Source organism: Solanum stenotomum, chromosome 11 (assembly GCF_019186545.1).
Source record: "Solanum stenotomum isolate F172 chromosome 11, ASM1918654v1, whole genome shotgun sequence".
NCBI classification, from domain to species: Eukaryota; Viridiplantae; Streptophyta; class Magnoliopsida; order Solanales; family Solanaceae; genus Solanum; species Solanum stenotomum.
In genome coordinates, this window is record NC_064292.1 from 21,646,195 (window position 1) to 21,667,422 (window position 21,228).

Here is a 21,228-nt window from a genome sequence, read left to right on the forward strand (position 1 = left end):
CTCCCCCCACCACCATCCCACCCTCCCCCCCAAAAAAATCAAGTTTATTTTTAAAAAATATTTTCAATTTCAATTCAAAAATTATTTTCTACTCTCTAGTAAAAATAAAAGATATTTTCTCAAAAAGAAAATTCATTCATAAATCAAACACTATAAACTCTTTTCCGGAAAATATTTTCTACTCACCAACCAAACATGAGAAAATAAGTCCAAAGTCTACTTGTTTTTGAAAATATTTTCCTTCATACCAAACAACCCTAAGAGTCAAATTACATGAACTTTAGCCAAATTTAAGATATTTTAATACCATATTGATATGAGATGAATTTAGAGTACTTTTGTGTAATTTATGAATATCTAAGTGGTGTTTTAAGTACTCAATTAAATTAATTAAATTTAACTTTAAAAACTAATCAAAATGGTGAAAGACACAAAAAATTAGTGTAGTATCATGGTATCTTTTGTACCACATTGAAAAAAGACACCAAAAACTTAACATTTATAATGCTATGACTTTAGAATATTGGTAGAATGAAATTTCAAGAAGCAACTATAAATGAGTGAACATGGAATCTCATGGGGACTTGACACTAGGTGGACAATTAAATTGAATCTCATGGGGATTGGACACTTCTTAAATTGTGCAATGGGTGGGTAGTGGTGTGAGAAATGTGGGTGGGTAGGTCCATACATTGGCCTATGGGGGGTTCAATGAATAAAATAAATAATTATGAGATAATAATTAATATTGTTTAAAGAAATTTATTTGAATATCTTCATGTGGCTTTACTTGCAAATAAATTGGTAAGAAAAATCATTTTTTATTTTGTTAATTTTAGGATATTTTTGGTAATTTTTGCAAGAAAATTCGCAAGGAATTTACCTGCGAAATTTAAATCCCTAAGTAAATTAGTTGGGGATTTTGAAATTCTCAGGAAATAATTACCTATGAAGGTTTTACCTCCAGATTTTATTTTTTTATAGGAAAATTTGCATGAAACTTATGTTCTTGCGAATTTTCATATATAATCCTAGGAAAATTCCCATGTAATTCGCACTTTTCTTTTAGTGAATTTAGGCATCTAAATAAACCTTTTTTTTTTGACAAATTTAAGAGATTTTCTACACATTCAACCTATATTAGTTGTTTGTTTTTATGTTTTGGTGCTTGTAACGGATACGCCATATCAAAGATAATAGAACATCAAGTAAAATTATTTGTATAAATGATGCACAAATATTCATAGGAAACTATATCAACAAAGCTTCACACTCCATCTGATACAAACTATTGAAATCAAGATGATTATGATCTTTTACCTTATGTTTTGAGAGCATTTTCGATTCTAACTGATATGCTTTAAATTATGTTTTGCGATGAATGCACACTAACCTACATGATTAGCATAAGTAGGGATTTCTAAAGAAATACGAGCTAAATAGAAGGCGACGAGAGCAAAGGGAAACGAGCACGATAAATATCAAGGCTGAAGGCAATCTGGCGCGCCGTCCCAACCAGTAAACTACAAAGCAGTACTCCTGGCGCACTGGCTGCGCGCCGCGCAAGGGGTGAACTACTGAAGTGCTTCTTTGGCGCACCAACCCAGCCCAACTCCGGTGTTCCCGAAAAATTTTAATTGACTTAGGACTCCGAATTGGATTAGGAGTGAGAATTATTTTCCTAAACTTTATAAATAGAATCCTAGGGATATTTTATGGTTACTTCTTCTTTTTCGTGTACAAGAGCAAGGGATTAACAATTTGTCTTAGATTTCGATCTTCTACTCCATCTTTACTTTTGAATTTCATGAAAAAACAACTATTTTTGAGTTCTTGAATATTATGAATGACTAAAAGCTTTTGTTCTAGAGTTGTAGCTACGAGTGATTGTTGAATATTGATTGTTATGAATTAATTTTGGTTATCGCTTAAATTACTTTTGTATTCTTGTTTTAGTATTTCATGATGGCCACCATTGAGATAAATATATTGTCTATTCTTGAACTCGAGAGACAGAGAGGTAGATAGACCAAAGAATACAAAGAACTCTATCTTTCTTGCATAGCACTTCACTTGATTAGATTCGTGTTTAGGATTGACACCCAGACGAACTTCGAGCTTGGTTACGAAACATGATGAAATATAAATGCTCGTCAATCAAGTCTGTTTATCTCCACTCAATGATGTAACTTAGACAGTCAATTGGAGCAGGTGATTAGAGATCGAGAGATCAGGATCATGATAATAAAATTAACCTTGTAAATCTATGATTTGATAACTGTAATTAACTTATACATGAGATGAGATACATGAAACCTCAAGTATGTTGCAGCCCTGGAATTGTTCACTTATTGTTTAAAACACCGAAATTAAAGTTGTCGTGATTAGTTACTTCTACATTTTAAATAATTGCAATCGTAGTATAGAAACACACAAGTTCTTAAAAACACTTCCTTTAATTTGTGGAATTATTTAAATTAGACATAAATTAATCTTAAGTTTTTTGGATTCCACAATCCCATTCTAAAAGAGTCATTTATTATTGTATAAATTATAGGAACCACATATTATAAGTACTAAATAACATCTTATCATTTCTGGTTTTCTATTTAGTAAAAATCCCTTTAAAATGATGTTTGCGGGATACATAGCGTTGTGCACGGGATACATTAGGTTTGATACATTCCACATAGCGGGATACATAGTGTTGTGCACGGGATACATTAGGTTTGATACATTCCACATAGAGGGATACATAGCGTTGTGCACGGGATACATGCGGGATACATAGCATTGTGCACGGGATACATAGCGTTTGATACATTCCACATAACGGGATACATAACGTTGTGCACAGAATACATGCGGGATACATAGGTAAATAAGGGATTTTTGAAAATTTTGAAATAAGTAGGGATAAGTAGATATTAAGGTAAGTAAAGGAGTGTAGTTAAGTAATTTGTCCTTTATTATTTATGCGATCACATACATTTGCATGTGCAATTGGAAGCAACAAATTACATCTCATATTATGTAATAGGAATAAGTCTTGAAATACCAAAGAACGCAAACGTCTTTTTTCCTTTAAATATATTTATGACCTATTTGAAATGAGATAATATTCAACACCCTAAAAAGTTAAACGTGATCACACCTTTATAACGAATGAAATTGTCAAATTTATAAGCATTAATGTTTTATATGGGATAGGCCATCACTAATTGACCTAACATATACTACTCTTATTTCTTAACTAGTAAATTGAATCGCGCTTTGCGCGATATATTAGTTTTTTAAAAATTAAATTGAAACAAATAATATTTTACTTAGACCTGCAACTTTTTCTTTTATATATCAACAAATGATAACCAAAAAATAGAAAAATCATCAAAATAAGGTGAAACACCATAAAAATAATCAGAAGAAAAGATAATTATTTTTTTGAATTGAATTTGCCTCATCAAAAAAAATAAAAAAATAACATTATTTACTTTTTTAAATCTATGTTCGAACACCTACTTAAAAGATACGAAAGTCATTTTAGGGATGTTGAAATTGTAAATGGACTTTGCATATTTAAAATCGCATCTTGAATGAAAAATATTGTAAGAATAATATTTCGCATCTACTTTACTTATTACGTTCTTTCTTTCCCTTATTTGCTATCACGTCAATTGCTCATTAAATCTTATTTTAAACACTATGTAACTCATAAAATATATCATTACATGCTACTCAAAATCAATATTAAAAAACAAACAAAGTGAGTAATGACCTACTGAAAAACTCAAAAGGAAATATTCGCAAAGAATTGACACCGTAATAACCTTTAAAAATTATAGAATTTCAATATAATTTTCAAATGTTGTTTTTTTTTTTTTCCACACAGGTTTTGGGCTTTTAAATATAAAGGGGTGTTTGTATTGAATTGTTTTAAGTAGCTTATAAGTTAAGGGATATATAAAACTATAAAAGTCATAAGTTGGGAACACTCAATTTTTGAATTTTAACTTTTTTAAAAAAAAATAATCAATTANTTATAACGAATGAAATTGTCAAATTTATAAGCATTAATGTTTTATATGGGATAGGTCATCACTAATTGACCTAACATATACTACTCTTATTTCTTAACTAGTAAACTGAATCGCGCTTCGCGCGGTATATTAGTATTTCAAAAATTAAATTGAAACAAATAATATTTTACTTAGACCCACAACTTTTTCTTTTATATATCAACAAATGATAACCAAAAAATAGAATAAATCATCAAAATAAGGTGAAACACCATTAAAATAATCAGAAGAAAAGATAATTATTTTTTTGAATTGGATTTGCCTCGTCAAAAAAAAAAAACAAATAACATTATTTACTTTTTTAAATCTATGTTCGAACACCTACTTAAAAGATACGAAGGTCATTTTAGGGATGTTGAAATTGTAAATGGACTTTGCATATTTAAAATCGCATCTTGAATGAAAAAAATTATAAGAATAATATTTTGCATCTACTTTACTTATTACGTTCTTTCTTTCCCTTATTTGCTATCACGTCAATTGCTCATTAAATCTTATTTTAAACACTATGTAACCCATAAAAAATATCATTACATGCTACTCAAAATCAATATTAAAAAACAAACAAAGTGAGTAATGACCTACTGAAAAACTCAAAAGGAAATATCAGCAAAGAATTGACACCGTAACAACCTTTAAAAATTATAGAATTTCAATATAATTTTCAAATGTTGTTTGTTTTTTTTTTCACACAGGTTTTGGGCTTTTAAATATAAAGGGGTGTTTGTATTGAATTGTTTTAAGTAGCTTATAAGTTAAGGGATATATAAAACTATAAAAGTCATAAGTTGGGAACACTCAATTTTTGAATTTTAACTTTTTTAAAAAAAAATAATCAATTAAAGCACATTTTGTATTTCCCAAACGTGTTCAAAGTTTTTTTTAAAAAAACTTAAAAATCGAAAACCACTTAATATATATATATATATATATATATATATATAGAGAGAGAGAGAGAGAGAGAGTGGTACTTATGAGGAAAGAAACATTTATAGCATTAATTTTCGAAATTGTGTTTTAGTTCTAACAAATAAATATGAATGTTGAACTAAGAAGAGTGTCATGTCACTTTTTATTTTATTATTATTATTATTATTATTATTATTATATAATAATAATAATAATATTATTATTATATATTATATAATAATGATATTATATAAATATTATTCAAAATTAAAAAAAAAGGCAAAGCAAATTCTGTAAAATTATTTTTTGCAATTCTTATTAAGTTATAATAACATATTTATAGGAATAAAAAAAATAAAAGGAAAGGAAAAAAAACAAAAGAAAGAAAGGAAAATAAGTGATTTAAGGAAATAATATAAATAAAATTAATGATGACATTAAGGGAATGAAGTAAAAGAAATTAATAGCAATAATGATCATAGGAATTATATATGGTTATTTTTGATATTTTATAAAATTTTAATGTAAATTTTTCAGTCTTTAAAAATTAGGAAAAATGAAATTAAAGTAAAATAAATATCGATGCATAATTTTATTTTAGCTTTATTATTATTGTTATATATTATATAATAATGATAGTGTATAATATTATTCAAAAAAAAAAATAAAAAAGGCAAAGCAAATTTTGTAAAATTACTTTTTGCAATTCTTATTAACTTATAATAACATATTTCTAGGAATAAAAAAAAAAGGAAAGGAAAAAAAATATAAAGAAAGAAAGGAAAATAAGTGATTTAAGGAAATAATATTAATGATGAGATTAAGGGAAGGAAGTAAAAGAAATTAATAGCACTAATGATCATAGGAATTATATATGGTTGTTTTTGATATTTTATAAAATTTTAATGTAAAATTTTCAGTCTTTAAAAATTAGGAAAAGTGTAATTAAAATAAAATAAATATTGATGCATAATTTTTTTTGAAGAGTAACTTCATTTTTGAGCATTTATTTTAATAAAAATGTGTAAAAAAATATCAAAATAATTGATATAAATAAATAAATATCAATGCTAGACTAAGAAGGGTGTTATCCCATTTTTTATTTTAGATATTATTACATATAAATATAAATAATAAGCAGGAGAATTGATATAAAAGATATATATATATATATATATATATATATATATATAAATTCGTATAAAGTTATAATAACTAATTTCTTAAAATAAATATATATTAAACTTTGTTTAGTAATTCTTATTAAGTTATAATAACATAGTTTTAGGAATAAATAAATAACAAAAAAAATAGAAAAGAAAATAAAGTGATTTAAGGAAATAATATAAATGACATTAATAATGAGTTAAGGGGAGAAAGTAAAAGAAATTAATAGCATTAATGGTCAAAATTATTATCATTTATTGTCCAAATTTTTCATATTCTTTATTGAAAATCAAAACTCATCCACATACTGATATATGAAATCATTGATATTCGCTTATAACTTCTTCATCTTTATATAGTGTTTGGATTACATAATTTATTCAGTTTCTATACAAAATTGATATTTGAGCTCTCTTGTGTATTTATTATTTCTAATTTTTAATGTAATTTTTTTACGAAATATCAATTTTTATGCCTTTCATATGAAAGTTTTGTGTTTTTCGTATGCTGGAGGGATATGAAAAAGATACTTTCGAAGTAATTCTGCTATTTCGAATATTCCATAAGTTTTTAGATATTCGCGAAGAGATCATAAAAACATTAAATATTGTTTTTGAATGATCTCAAATATCTCATAAATTATTAGATATTTATAAATTAAAATCTCAAATATCTTATAACTTTTGAATATTCACAGAGAAATCATAAAAATATCAATATCGTCTTTCTTAAAGAAATCTCGAATATCTCATAAATTCTTAGAATATTCATAAAAAGATCAAGAAGATCTAAAATCAAAGGATAAACAACTTTGTAACTATAATAATTATCAATAAATTTTTATTTCTTCATAAATAAATATAAGAAAACGATCGTAATTGGGGAAAAAGGCCGATAACACTAAAAGTCTGACATGGCACCTCTCTTTTGCCAGAATCATTTATCTATTTTGTCAATTTTTTGAATTATTCCCATAATTTATTCTTTAAAAAAAAAAACAAAAAATATGCAGATTTAAATTTTCTCTTTCTTCATTATTACTACACTATTTATATCTTCCTAAGATTCCTCCCTTTCCTTCTTTATTTTCCGTTTTTTTTTCTCACCAAAATAATTGTGCTTTTAATTCCCTCCTTTTCCTTATTCATTTTACGTTTTTTTTCTTACCAAATTAAAAATTTCAGAAAATACCTACACACTTACAATTTCTCTTTCCTCATTAATATTATACTATTTATATCTTTCCAAAATTCTTTCTTTTAACTTCTTTATTTAATTTTAAAAACATTTACAAATATAATTGTAATTAAACTATAACAAACGTAATTGTTATTTATATATGCATAAATAAATAAAATCGGATATATAGCCAAGTTATATTTATCTCTTTTTTCTCTTTTTTTGTTTCGATTTTTTCCTAATTTTTCACAATTAATTATTTTAAAAACTCTTCATCTATTATAAACGTAATTGTTATTTATATATACAAAAATAAATAAAATAAGATATAGACAAAGTTATATTTATCTCTTTTTTCTCTTTTTTTTTCTATTTTGTCAAAATTAATTTATTTTAAAAAAAATTCATTTTTATAACTCACACCTTTACATTTATAAATGATACTCTTTTAATTATATTAATAAAATACTCATAATTATCTAATCTTTCATATTTATTAATTTCATTATTTAATTTTGCATGTCTAAAATATGGGAGAAAAAAATATTTACTTATTTTATTTTTAAAAATTAAAAAAAATATTTACCTACCACTAGTCTTCGGCCGGAGGGGTTTATTGCACAAAAAGGCTGGGGCGCAGGCTCCCGAAGAGAGAAGCCCAACGAATGTCAGATGCAAAGCCCTACACCTCATTAAGATCATCTTGGCATACTCTCCCAAAAAAGAAAGAGCAGACCCCATTGAAGACGAGAGTGAGGTACAACAAGGCCATTTCTGTATTCAACTCAATCAACTTTTCACCTCCCACTATAATTGTCTTCTTTATTATAGATTTTAATGTATATGCATGTATTCACCCCCCTTCAATTTTTTATAATTCTTAATTAATTTTATTAATGTAGAGCAATAATATATTAAAAGATGGGAGATGAAAAAACAAAGTTTAACTTATATATATCATTCACTACCAAACTATGCTACCAAACTATGTATAAATGAATCAACCACTTTAGTTTAGTTGTTCAATCTTTTAAAATTAGGAAAAATGTCATAAAAATTGAATGAATATCGACGCATAATTATTTTTGGAAGAGTAACTTCATTTTTTGTGCAATTATTTTAATAAAAAGGTATTTAAAATGTCAAAATAATTGATATAAATAAATAAATATCAAATGCTAAACTAAGAATGATGTCATCACATTATTTAATTATATATATATATATATATATATATCATATTATTATAAATTTCAAAATAATTGATATAAATAAATAATTATGTAAATTTTGTTTTGCTATTCTTGTTAAGTTATAATAATAACTTATTTCTAGGAATAAATAATTAAAATAAAATAAACAAAGAAAGGAGAAAATGTGATTTATGGAAATAATATAAATACTATTAATGATGAGATTAAGGAAATGAAGTAAAAGAAATTAATAGCATATAGTAGTACTTAAATATGGTCATTTTTTTTATATTTTATAAAATTTTAAGGAAAATTTTTCAGTCTTTTAAAATTAGTAAAAAGGCCAAAAAATAAAATAAATATTGAGGCATACTTTTTTTGGAAGAGTAACTTCATTTTTGAGTAATTATTTTAATAAAAATTTAAGAAAAATGTCAAAATTATTGATAAAAATAAATAAGTATCAATGCTAGATTAAAAAGGGTATCACGTTACATTTTTATTTTAGCTATTATTAAATATAAATAACTTATTTCTTTAAATAAATAAATAATTAAAAAAGTTATTTAAGGAAATGATATAGTAAATAATATTAGTTATGAAATTAAGGGAAGAAAGTAAAAGAAATTAATAGCATTGATGATAAAATGATTCAAATATGATCATCTTTTCTTTTAAAATTACTAAAAAAAATGCCAAAAAAAAACTATCAAAAAATAATTAGAATATCAATCATAATATATATAAAATAAACTTTGATTAAAGACACATAAAAAAAATCAAGACAAAATAAAACAAGAAACGAATTAATAGAATAATTAAGTTGAAAGAAATAATAGCAACATTTATTTCGTTTCCTTTCAAATCACAACATATTTTCTACTTATTCTTCTCCTAATTTGATATGAAATACATAAATAGATGGATTCTTTCTCCAAATAATTATATTACCCCTTGATACAATAATCACTCTTCCTATAAATTTTTCAACTAAATCAATTTTTTTCTCTCAATATAACATTTCTCCTATCAATATCTTCGGAAGGATCATGATGCACTTCTTTTCTCTTTTGTTGAAGAAATTCGAAGGCCTAAAAATTTGATATACCAAATCAATTTTTTTCTCTCAATACAACATTTCTCCTACCCATATCTTCGGAAGCATCATGATATACTTCTTTTTTTCTCTTTTGTCAAAGAAATCCGAAGGCCTAGAAATTTGATATCCGTATATTCTTCTTCATCATCATAAGAAAAGAAGGAAAGAAGAAATGAAGCAAAGAGGAGTTCATTATTGTTGGTGATATCCGTATATTCTTCTTTATCATCATAAGAAAGGAAGAATCGAAGAAAAGAGGAGGAGTTCATTGTTGTTGGTTAGAAATACTCAAACATGTTTATTTTATTGGCTAAATAATATAAACAGTTATGAAAAATGAAAAGTTTTTGGTCTTTTCATGTTTCATTTACTTAAATGTATATTAGTGTGAGGGAAGTTTTAAAGAACATGATTAATTGGGTAATTCATTTAAATGTTTTCATTTTTTTTAAAATACAAATAAAAAATAGAAAATAAATATAAAACTTCAAAAAAAGGAGATAAAAATAAATGAAAATGCTGGCCATAGAGAGGTGTCACATCAGATTGTCTATATTTGACTTTATATATAGATATATAGATTGACCCTTTCATGTATTTAATTTAATTAATATTTAGGTCATATAATATTTAAAAAAAACTACCGAGTCATGGTACAGTACACCATTACTTGTAAGACCACACGTGTCGAAATCAAAATTACTACTATATAGAAAGGTGAAGACGACTAGGACGGCCAAGGGTATTTTTGTCAATTTAATAAAATTTCAAGCTTAATTTAATTGTACATTTTGCATTGAGAGTATTGAACATTCAAAAAAATCAGCCACAAGTTATGTAATTCCCACTTTATCCACCATTAAGTTGTTGATTTCCATTGTCACACGTGTACAACACATTGGGAGGAGTAAAAGAAATTAATGCAAAGTTAAAACATGGACCCCATTTTTGACTCACTTCAAAAGTCTATGCATTCAAGACCACACATTTTTTTTTAAAAAAATAAAATAATTAATTTGAGTTCATCTTTATTTTTGAATGTACTTACTACTTTTAATGAGATTTTTTTTCATATTCAAAATTTAAATTCGAGGCCTTTTNCCTGAAGCGATCTCATATTATGTAATAGGAAAAAGAGTTGAAACAACAAACAGGGATTTAACTAAACGATGCAAATTGGCGACGAGACTCACATTATAGTGTCATGTGACATTCTTAATTATCCAAGGGTGCTCCATCATCTTTTGAAGAGACAGCCTTTTAGAAGAGTCCTTCACAAGAAGCTGCAAAGGGCAAAGGTAAACAAACCATCAGAAAGGAGTGCAGTCAGTGGAGAAGCCATAAATCTATAAAAACTAACTTTTTACTTATATACACAGCATTATACCAAGGGTGTTCAACTAACCACCCTTAAGTCATATGTAGTTGCGCCAGTGTTGTGCAACTATTGCATGCCATTTTTTCTTCCTACAGAGCTAAAGCATAGACAAGGACTAATCAATATACCTGGCTAATGAGATTCTTAGCTTCACCAGATACATCGGGTGTTGAAGGGAAGCTGAGGTCTACCTTCATAATTCTATAATACTGTGTTAGTAGTACATCTTGATTTTCCAAGTAACAGTTACAAGATGAAAAGAAACAGAAGAATTGTTACCTTCTGAATGTGTCAGTCTGTCTCTCGGCCTCAAATGGAGGCACACCATATAAAAATTCATAGCAAAGGATCCCCAGGGTCCAATTGTCAACTGCATAATCATGAGCTTTGTTCTCCACCATTTCTGGTGCCAGATAGTCCAGAGTTCCGCACATTGTATGTCTCTTGCTTCTAGATTGTACAGACCACCCAAAGTCTGCAATCTTTAAGCGACCCTGCATTTAATGTGATAATCTAATTAATATTTTACTATTACGATGCAGCACGTCAACAATTCCCTGGTTGGATTTAGCTGCAGTTGCTGGACAATCAAATCCAGTTCTAATTGAGACGCCCAAAAAAGACCTAAGCGCTAACATTATCTTAATAGGACCATCCTAAGTGCTCTGTTATATATGGTTTTATTAGGATACATCTACAGATATATTCCCTTGGTCTCGATTGTCATTATCCTATGAAATAATGATTGAAAGACATGAAATTATTTAAATACACTAGCTATCTTTTGAAGGTAGTGAATTTTACAATTCAGACATTTTTTTCTTGAACAAGCTAATTTACGTCAAAACAAAATGAGATAGATGGTGCAAGCTCTGGTGATCGTCAGAATGACGAATCACATGTAGAACTTAATGTCTCACATTCACAACTTTAGCCAAAATTAATAAAGAATCAGAGAGTTGCTATTTTACTTGAGCCTGGTTATACAGCGACATGAGGTGAAATCGAAAGAATTCTATATAACAGAAGAAAGATTACAAAGCAGCATTTCCAGCCTTTGTAAATTAACAGAAAATGCAACAACAAAAATATAGGCAATGACATTGGAAACAAGATTGATCAGAGAAGAGCTTTTGAAGGCTTGTTCAATAGGCTGATTCGATCAGCAAGCAGGAGTTAAAGTCGCTAGGCAACTATGGTGTCAAAGCTTTGCACCAACTAAAAGTGTCAGTACTCCAAGAAGCTCTACTGCTTTTTCCTTTTCCGTGAAAAAAACAGAAGCTGATTGAATTTTACAGGAAAGATATATATGAAGGATATACCTATATCTGGTTAGGTCAATGGTCTCTCAAGGTTCGACCCTCAGGAGTCAGGACTAAAGAGGAAAGCTGAATTTCAAAGCAACGTGAACCTTCGAGTTGATCTATAGTGTTATGGACCTTCCCTCACCACCTCTAGGACTGTCACATTGGTTCCCTGATTTAATGGCCATGATTTGAAAACTTGGTTGTATAAAGTGAAGAGGAGAGAATTATGGCAAGGACATAACCAGTTCAAATCCTGCATGATTTATATGTATGCTGAACAGGTTAAGTCACATCGTCTCAAATCTACTAAAAACTTGAAGAACAACTAAATGACACAAAAAGACAGATCACAAATACAGGGATGAAAGAAGATCAGCTACAGAATAATGAAACACATACAGAGAGAGAAGATATGCGAATGATTGACACAGGAAAAGCTGGCAATTGTCAGGTAGAAGACATAGTAAAAAGTAGACTTTCAGACCCACCTGATGAAGATGAGAACATCAATAATCAATTTGATCCAGACATACAGGTAGAACAACGAAATGGAGATCGCAACATTAATCGTCAGGAAGAAGATCTCAGAGATTCAGCAAAATATTACAAAAGTTAGCATTGAGGCAGATTTGTCACCAAAACATTTATACAATCTGCAACAAAGTGATGCAAGAAAGAAAGCACCACGAAACAGAAGTGTTCCCCCTAGGCCCTATGGGAGTATCAACAAGGAGTACCAAATCTAAATCTGTTTCTCAATGATTGAGAAGGTACTATTTTGGAATATAGATCGGTCAACTCTCAGGAATCTTTTGAGAGACTAGTTGATCTAAGAAGACGATACCACTATTCATTTATTGCTATCCTGGAACCATTCCAAGATGCATCAAATTTGGAGGAATACGGTAGACAATAGGGACTAAACAATGCCCTTGCCAACTCTTCAGGCAAAATTTGGATTTTCTGGGAAAATGCTTGGCAGGGTAGTCTTATAGAAAATACCGATCAACACATTACTATTAATCTGAAGCAGGATGGAGGTCAACAAGAGGTTATAATGACTGCCATATATGCTAAATGTGATGCTAACATATGAGAAGAGCTGTGGGACTCACTGGTTCATATTGCAGAGAATAATAAACCTTGGCTGGTAGGTGGTTACTTCAATGTAATTCTTAACCAGGATGAGAAACTTGGTTGGCTTACCTGTCTTCATTAATGAGACTTTGGATTTTGCTCAATGTATTGCCTCATGTGAACTCAATGATTTGGGTTTCTCTGGAAGCAAATATACTTGGTGGAATGGAAGAATTGGAGATGCATGCATATTTAAAAGGTTGGACAGAATTTTGTGCAATCAGGAGTTTCTAGATCTATTTCCAACAAATAAGGTTACTCACTTCATCAGACAAGGTTTAGACCATGCCCCACTTCATTTGGAGAGCAATGTTATGGTCCAAGTTGTGATAAAACCATTCAAGTTCTTGAACTTTTGGGCTAACCACAAGACCTTTATGGGGGTGATAGAACAAAATTGGACAGCTGACTTCACTGGTAATCCCTTTTATATATACCAACACAAGATCAAAAAAGTGAAGAAGGCATTGAGTCAGTGGAGCAAAAACACATATGGGAACATATTTCAAAAGATCGCAACAATTGAGGACACTATCAGAGTTAAGGAGATGCAGTTTGAAACAGAGCCCTCGCTGATTAACAGGGAGCTCCTCTTTGAATTCCTACAATTAGAGGAACAGTTTTGGAAACACAAAATTGGGATGCGATGATTTAAGGATGGGGAGAAAAATACTAAATTCTTTCACTCATATGTAAAGGGAAGGAGAAAGAGATTAGCATTGCAGAGAATTCAAAACAATCAGGGGATCTGGATTAGAGGAAAAGAAGAGATAGGGGATGAGGCAGTGAGATTCTTTGAAAATCAGTTTCTGGAAGAAAGAATGCCTACAAATTTTCAGATTTTAAATCATATCCCAAAGAATATTACAGAGGAACAGAGCCTAACTCTTGAAGCATTAACAACAGAGGAGGAAGTTAGAAAGATTGTAGTTACTCTTAACGGGAACAGTTGCAGTGGACCTGATGGCTTTACTGGAGTCTTCTACCAAAAGTGTTGGGGTATTATCAGAAAAGACATTACTCTTATGGTTAAAGCATTCTTATGTGGATATGAACTGCCTAAGTTCATACACACACAAATTTAGTGCTTTTACCCAAAAAGGATTCTGTCAACACATTTGCAGATATGAGACCTATAAGTTTGAGCAACATTGTCAACAAAATCTTCTCTAGAGTAATGCATGAAAGAATGATTGCGATCCTACCTTCTCTAATTTCATCTTCTCAAACAGGTTTTGTTAAGGGTAGAACCATAATAGAAAATGTATTATTAGCACAGGAGATTATCAGGGACATCAAAATTAGAGCCAAGAATGTGAATGTGGTGATCAAACTAGACATGGCCAAAACCTATGACAGGCAATCCTGGTTGTTTCTAACTAAAGTCCTCAGAAAGTTTGGATTCAGTGCAGTTATCATATACATGATCTGGAGGCTAGTCTCCAATCTATGGTACTCAGTACTAGTTAATGGACAGAGTAAGGGTTTTTACAAATCCTCTAGAGGAGTAAAGCAAGGTGACTCTCTATCTCCTACTTTGTTCATATTGGCTGCAGAAGTTCTATCTAGAGGCTTAAACTCTCTCCATGAGAATCCTGGTTTCAAAGGCTATGGTATGCCAAAATGGAGCCCACAGATCAATCATCTCTCATATGCAGATGATACTATCATCTTCTGCTCAGGAGATAATAAGTCACTGAAGAAAATGATGAGAATTCTGAAAAGATATGAAAGATCTTCAGGGCAGATGATCAATAGTGAGAAGAGCTACTTTTATCTCCACCATAAGACTGAAAATCACATTGCAAATAGAATTCAAAATACCTTAGCTATGAAAAAAGGTTGTTTCCCCTTTACATACTTAGGATGTCCTATTTTCTATGGAAGGAGGAAGATTGCATATTTTGAAGATCCGGTGAAGAAGATTACGAATAGAGTACAATCGTGGCAGAATAGATTACTCTCATTGGTGGTAGATATATTTTGATCAAACAAGTTCTACAAACTATGCCAATTTACCTACTTTCAGCTATTAATCCCCTCGTAGGAGTGATTAAACAGATCCATCAAACTATTGCTAATTTCTTTTGGAATAATACACCAGGGACTAAGAATAAACATTGGGTGGCTTGGGAAACTCTATGTTTACCAAAGGATGAAGGAGGATTATGATTCAGATCCCTAAGGATACTTCAAATGCCCTATTTGTTAAGCTATGGTGGAATTTTAGAACCACTACAAGCCTATGGAGTAAATATATGTGGAATAAATATTGCAAAAAGCTATACCCAGTCATTGCAGAGGGAAGAAACAGTTCCAATATCTGGAAGAAGATGATACAAACTAGGGAGGTAATAGAACACATGAATTGGTGGAAACCTAAACAAGGGAATTCTAGTTTCTGGTTTGAAAACTGGACAGGGCTTGGTGCGCTGTACTTCACTCTCCCTGATGGATTGATAGATGAAGAAGCTGAGGTGACAAGCTATGTACTACATGGTGTATGGAAGATTGAAAAGCTGAATGAAAATCTACCAGAGGTTATGGTTCAACACATCAGGTCCAATATCAACCCTCCTATGTTAGAAGAAGGGAATGATACTCCAATATGGACCATTGATAACTCAGGAGAATTTCAGTCAAGAGTGCACTGGAATATTTGAGACCTGAAAATACTAAGCAGGAAGTATATAGATCCATCTGGGAAAAAGGGTTGCCTATCAAAGTCAGTATCTTCATGTGGAAAGTGGTGGGAGGGAGAATTTCTACTGATGATAATCTCAAGAAAATGCACATAAATATTGTTTCTAGATGTTGGTGTTGTGTACACTACAAACAAGAAACAATGAATCAGTTATTTCTAACTTCTCCAATAGCAGCAAAGCTATGGAGGCAATTTGCTTCATGTGCAGGTGTTTCTATGGAAGGAATGCAGCTCTCTCAAGTACTTATTACTTGGTGGAACAATAATGCAGCTCCTAAGATGAAACAGTCCTAAAAGTCACTCCTATCTTCATTAACTGGGAACTTTGGAAAAGAAGAAACTTTATCAAACACGGGAAAGAGGTCTCTTACAGTAGACTGACATCAAATACACCAATTGATATATCAGTTCACAAGAGTAAGGTTTCCATAGATTTCTAATATGCCATCGGCATGGAAAGGGATGATCAGAATCCTAAGCAATTATAGACCCAAGTTGTACTATGCTAAGGTCATATGGGATTTACCACCAACGGGAAGATTGAAAATCAACACTGATGGGGTTAGTAGAGGAAATCCTGGGAGAAGCTCATATAGCTACTGCATAAGGTACGAGAGAGGGGATTTGATTTTTGCTCAAACAAAGGAGATACACAAGACCACTAACATAGAAGCAGAGTTAAGAGCAATTCTAGAAGGTACAAGATACTGCAAATCCGCTAATGTCCACAATACAATCATAGAAACAGATTCATTGGGAGTTGTGAGGATGATTCAAAAGCAATGGATACCATGGGAAATCAATGACATGATAGAAGAAATTTGTGAAAACATGCACATCACTCATGCCCAAATCACACACATATTCAGAGAGGGTAATCAGTTGGCAGACTTTCTAGCTAATCATGCGATGGATAATGAAGGTATATTACACTATGATTCTTTTGCAGAATTACCAGTACAAGCAAGAAAAAAATCCTCAATAGTAACAAACCTCGGATCCCAAATCTGAGAATAAAGACCAGTAGGATTACACAGATGTAATAATCTTTCATAAGTACAGAGCAAAATGAAGATCACACAGACAAATCCACACAAGAGGATAGAAACAACAAGTTTTCAAATGGCTCCTACTAGCTTATTTAAGAAGATTACAGGCGACAACAACACGAGTTTTGAAATAGTCCAATCAGAAATGGTGCATAGAATAACAGGAGTTGCTCAAGCTTCAAGAGTAACTACAAAATCTGTAGGACAACAGAGCAGAGCACCTCCATTTATTTGAAGCTACAGAGAAGGCATCGAAGAGCTTTGCACAAATAAGACAAGGCAACCAAAATTGGTTCCATAATTCATAAAGCAAACAAGATAGATTTTAGATTGAGCAACAAAGGCATACCTATTCTCTCAAAGAAGAGGGACAAGCTGCAATAAAGAAGGAAATGGAAGCCTCCATAACCCTTCTCCTTTCTTTTTACTTTTCTCTTGTTATTTCTTTTGTCTGAACAGACCTTGTTACTTTCCCTTTTCATCACTATCAATAAAATAGGCTTTGGCCCAACATAAAAAAATTTTTAAAAAAAATACTCTGGCTCATTTGAAATAAATGCTTCAAAAGTACTTCTCTCATAATTAATTCAAAACAAATTCATGTAATTTGAAAGATTAATCCAATACACATTAATGCAAGAAACATGATGAAGGCTATGCGTTTTCTACAAGCTGGTCATGACTCATGACTCATGAGGTCTAGAGAGCACAATGAATGATAAACTAATCTGTAATTGTATGTTCATCTCTAGCAAAGTGATTAGGGTCTAAAACATTTGAAAAAGGCAGGGTGTCTTATTACTTTATTAACTGCTGCAGAAAACAATTGAATAAAGTGAAAGTTAGCTAATACATGCCAATCTTCAGCTTTAGAATCCAGTGACTAAAGGCATTTTGACCATCAACAAGTAGAACTGTCAGAACTTCCTTGTATTCCACTGTTGTCTCTACACAAACATTGGAAACTAAAGTCGATTTATATTTTGCTCCTCAGAAATTAGCTTGTATATCAGTGTTGCCAAAATGAAAGGGTAGACGGTTCAAACTGTTAACTCCAGTAAAAACACAGGTGTAACTTTCAAATTAGCCATATATATAGTGTGTATTTTTTCTTCTTTCTATGAAATGGTGCTAATAAAACTTAGCAGATGTGGCAAAGGAAGACAGTCAGTTATCAAGAAGTTACCTCATGATCAAGTAACAGGTTTTCTGGCTTTATGTCCCTGTGAATAACATGCTTCTCATGACAGTACGCTAGTGCTTGTGTGAGACTTGCAATATACTACAAAAGAAACAACCAAAGTATCAAAAGTCAAAGAACAAACCTAAAGCAACAGGAAAGAAGTTGAACACTGAATAATGTCTACATAAATGTAATTATGTGTTCGACTATTCCATAAGCAATTTTCAGATGAACTCTGGAGTCATAAAAAGGACAAAATAGTAAATGATAACAATAGTTCATTGTTCAACATTAAGCACATAAGAAATAACATAAACAAGACACTATGAAAATGAAAAAATACCAACCCAAAATTGCACCTTCTTTCAAGTAAACTACTTAAAAGACCATACCTTACATGTCATATAGTAATAGATAACGAAAGAACTGAATCTCTATCCTCTTTGTTTGGGTTTGGGGGAAGAGGCGATCAGTTGAAACAATTTAAAAGCTCACAACTAAACAACAAAACTACGCCTCAATCCCAAGCTAGCTGAGTCAGCAAGGAGAATCTCACAATCCATTTCGCTTCATTTGTACCCGTGTCATTCAAATATTAAATAATATGGAGCTCTCTAACACTAGAATCAATGAATATATGCTTATAACAAATTACATAAACAAATCAGAATACTGCAAATGAACCATATGCTTTTGTTTCAAATCTTATATGAGTAGAGCAAGCAATAGGATGTGACATACTATGGCAGCTTGTTTCTCAGACAAGCGACCGGTCTTCCTTAGCTCCCTATACAGCTCACCGCCATGAGCATACTCCAAAATCAAGTAAATCCGCTCCTCATCGTGAAACCAACCATATAGCCTCAGTACATTGGGATGACGAAGGCTGGTTTGAATCTCCATTTCCCTCCTAAGTTGATGATGCAGCCTGTATTTCTCTATTTGCTCCTTGAATATGACTTTCAAGGCCACTATAAATCCACTCTGTAAAATTTCAAGTTCATCAAAGCAAAACACTTTTTTTCTTCTTCTAATAAAACAAAACTAAAATTTCAACTTTCTGGATTCTAAATCTAATACTAGCACATATTTACATTGTTTATGGAAACCGAACTCATATTAGGTACTTGCTGAATCTAATGCGCATATCGCGAAACGAGAATGATTGAAATTACCTCAACTTCGCGGGCGAGGTATACACGGCCGAATTTGCCTTTTCCGAGGGGTTTTCCGATCTCGAAATCGTTGAGTGACCATTGTTTTTTAGGGTTTTTTGGTGGTTGTTTTGGAGGTTTTAGAGATTTGGAAGCCATTTCTGCAAGTGATTTTGAAGAAATTCAATTTGGGTTTTTGGAGGGAATTAGGATTTTTGAACCGTTGCTGGGTACAACTTTTGGTATTTAGTTCCTTCTATAATTCATACAAATTTTTGTCAAATATTATTTACTATTTACACTATATAATTTAATTTATAAAAAAAAAAAACCATAAATAGAGATGAAATAAGGAATTCAAAAATCATACTTCATTTCTTTAGTTTCAATTTTTTTGACTTATTTTGATTTTAAATGAAGTTTAGAAAAATAAAAAGATTTTTAAATTTAAAACATGTCATTTAATCTCGTGTTCTTTAACATGCTATATGCTATGTTGGAACTAAAACACCTCATGATTGGCGTGCATGCTTCTAGCCAAACACATTTATGTAATTTTTATATTTTTTTGTTTTAATTTATTTATTTATTTTGTCTTTTGGATATTTAAAAATTACGAAAACATATTCTATAAATCACGATAATTAACAACTTAAATAGTTAAATTTTAAAAGACATAAAAAATTTTATCAATATAAAAATATGGCTGACTCTTAAAATTCTATCGGTGCCACATAAATTGGGACATAAATAATAATATATATTATTTGAAAACTATGTAAAGATTATTATAATCACAATAATTAACAATTTAAAATATTTAAAAATCATTAAATTTTTTTGAATGATTCTCTAAATTTCAACTAAGACGCATACATTGAAACTGAGAGAGTAATATGTATTGGGCCCGTGCTGACATGGGGTCCATATCTAGTATTATGAGAACTTTTTCAATTATAATGATTTTTTAAAATATTACTAGATGATGGATACTCGTGCACACAGGCCCAACACATATTTGACAGTAATTATCATAATAGGTTGGTAATATATATAAGCAATTGCTATTGCACTGCGTATGCGTGTTTACGTTATGCTTTATACATATTTACATATTTGTACACAAAAGACAAAACATATGGTAGCAGTAAGTCATCTTGATGCTTTGTAGTTGAAAAAATATCTGCAGTTGCAAAGAGAAGTGTTTTAGGTTGTGGAGATATAACTTTAGTAAGAATGGAGCTAGTATGGCTGATTGTGACATACATTGTTGAAACTCTGGATGTCTTGCCCTTTCCTTTTGTAGATTTTCATAGAAAGCAACACATACGCAAAAGCATAGTAAACTGAGATTCACCTTGTTGCAAAAACTTTCTGAAAAACCAAGTGTGAGAATAGAAATGAATAATTATTTTAGTAATATGATAGTAAGCAGTTTAAACAATAGAATAGACATGTTAGAAATTAGACATAATATGTTCTTCAAATAATGTCTAGAATGTATGAACTAATTGTATTTAAAAACATTATTAAGTAATTTTCTTATTTTTATTACTCTTTTATATAGTTCTGGACATTTTGTAAGATGATAAGTTTAGAATGTATGGAGTTTGTTTGAAAACTTGTTTGAAGAAAAGTTCAAAAGCGAAACAAGGGGATCCACTATCACCAACCATCTTTATCATTGCAGGTG

General features: G+C 30.3%; 2 protein-coding genes across 2 annotated transcripts in view; both read right to left on the reverse strand.

The window, feature by feature from the left end:
• Window positions 1-21,228, reverse strand: part of LOC125844737 (hsp70 nucleotide exchange factor FES1-like) — a 153,208-nt gene that overhangs the window by 42,757 nt on the left and 89,223 nt on the right. The window lies entirely within an intron of this gene.
• LOC125844744 (serine/threonine-protein kinase Aurora-3-like) lies at window positions 10,731-19,751 on the reverse strand. Its single transcript, XM_049524078.1, has 6 exons — window positions 19,557-19,751; window positions 19,123-19,365; window positions 18,385-18,480; window positions 11,281-11,495; window positions 11,130-11,202; window positions 10,731-10,906 (listed from the first exon to the last, which is right to left on the reverse strand). The coding sequence occupies exons 1-6, from the start codon at window positions 19,692-19,694 to the stop codon at window positions 10,826-10,828; spliced, it is 846 nt and encodes a 281-aa protein (XP_049380035.1). The 5' UTR covers window positions 19,695-19,751; the 3' UTR covers window positions 10,731-10,825.

Coding starts and splice junctions, on each gene's coding strand:
- LOC125844744 (XM_049524078.1), bottom strand. CDS start 19,694: ATGGCTTCCAAATCTCTAAAACCTCCAAAACAACCACCAAAAAACCCT. Junction 18,481..19,122: donor CTGAGAAACAAGCTGCCATA/GTATGTCACATC, acceptor TTTCTTTTGTAG/TATATTGCAAGTCTCACACA. Junction 10,907..11,129: donor CTAAGAATCTCATTAGCCAG/GTATATTGATTA, acceptor TGCCCTTTGCAG/CTTCTTGTGAAGGACTCTTC.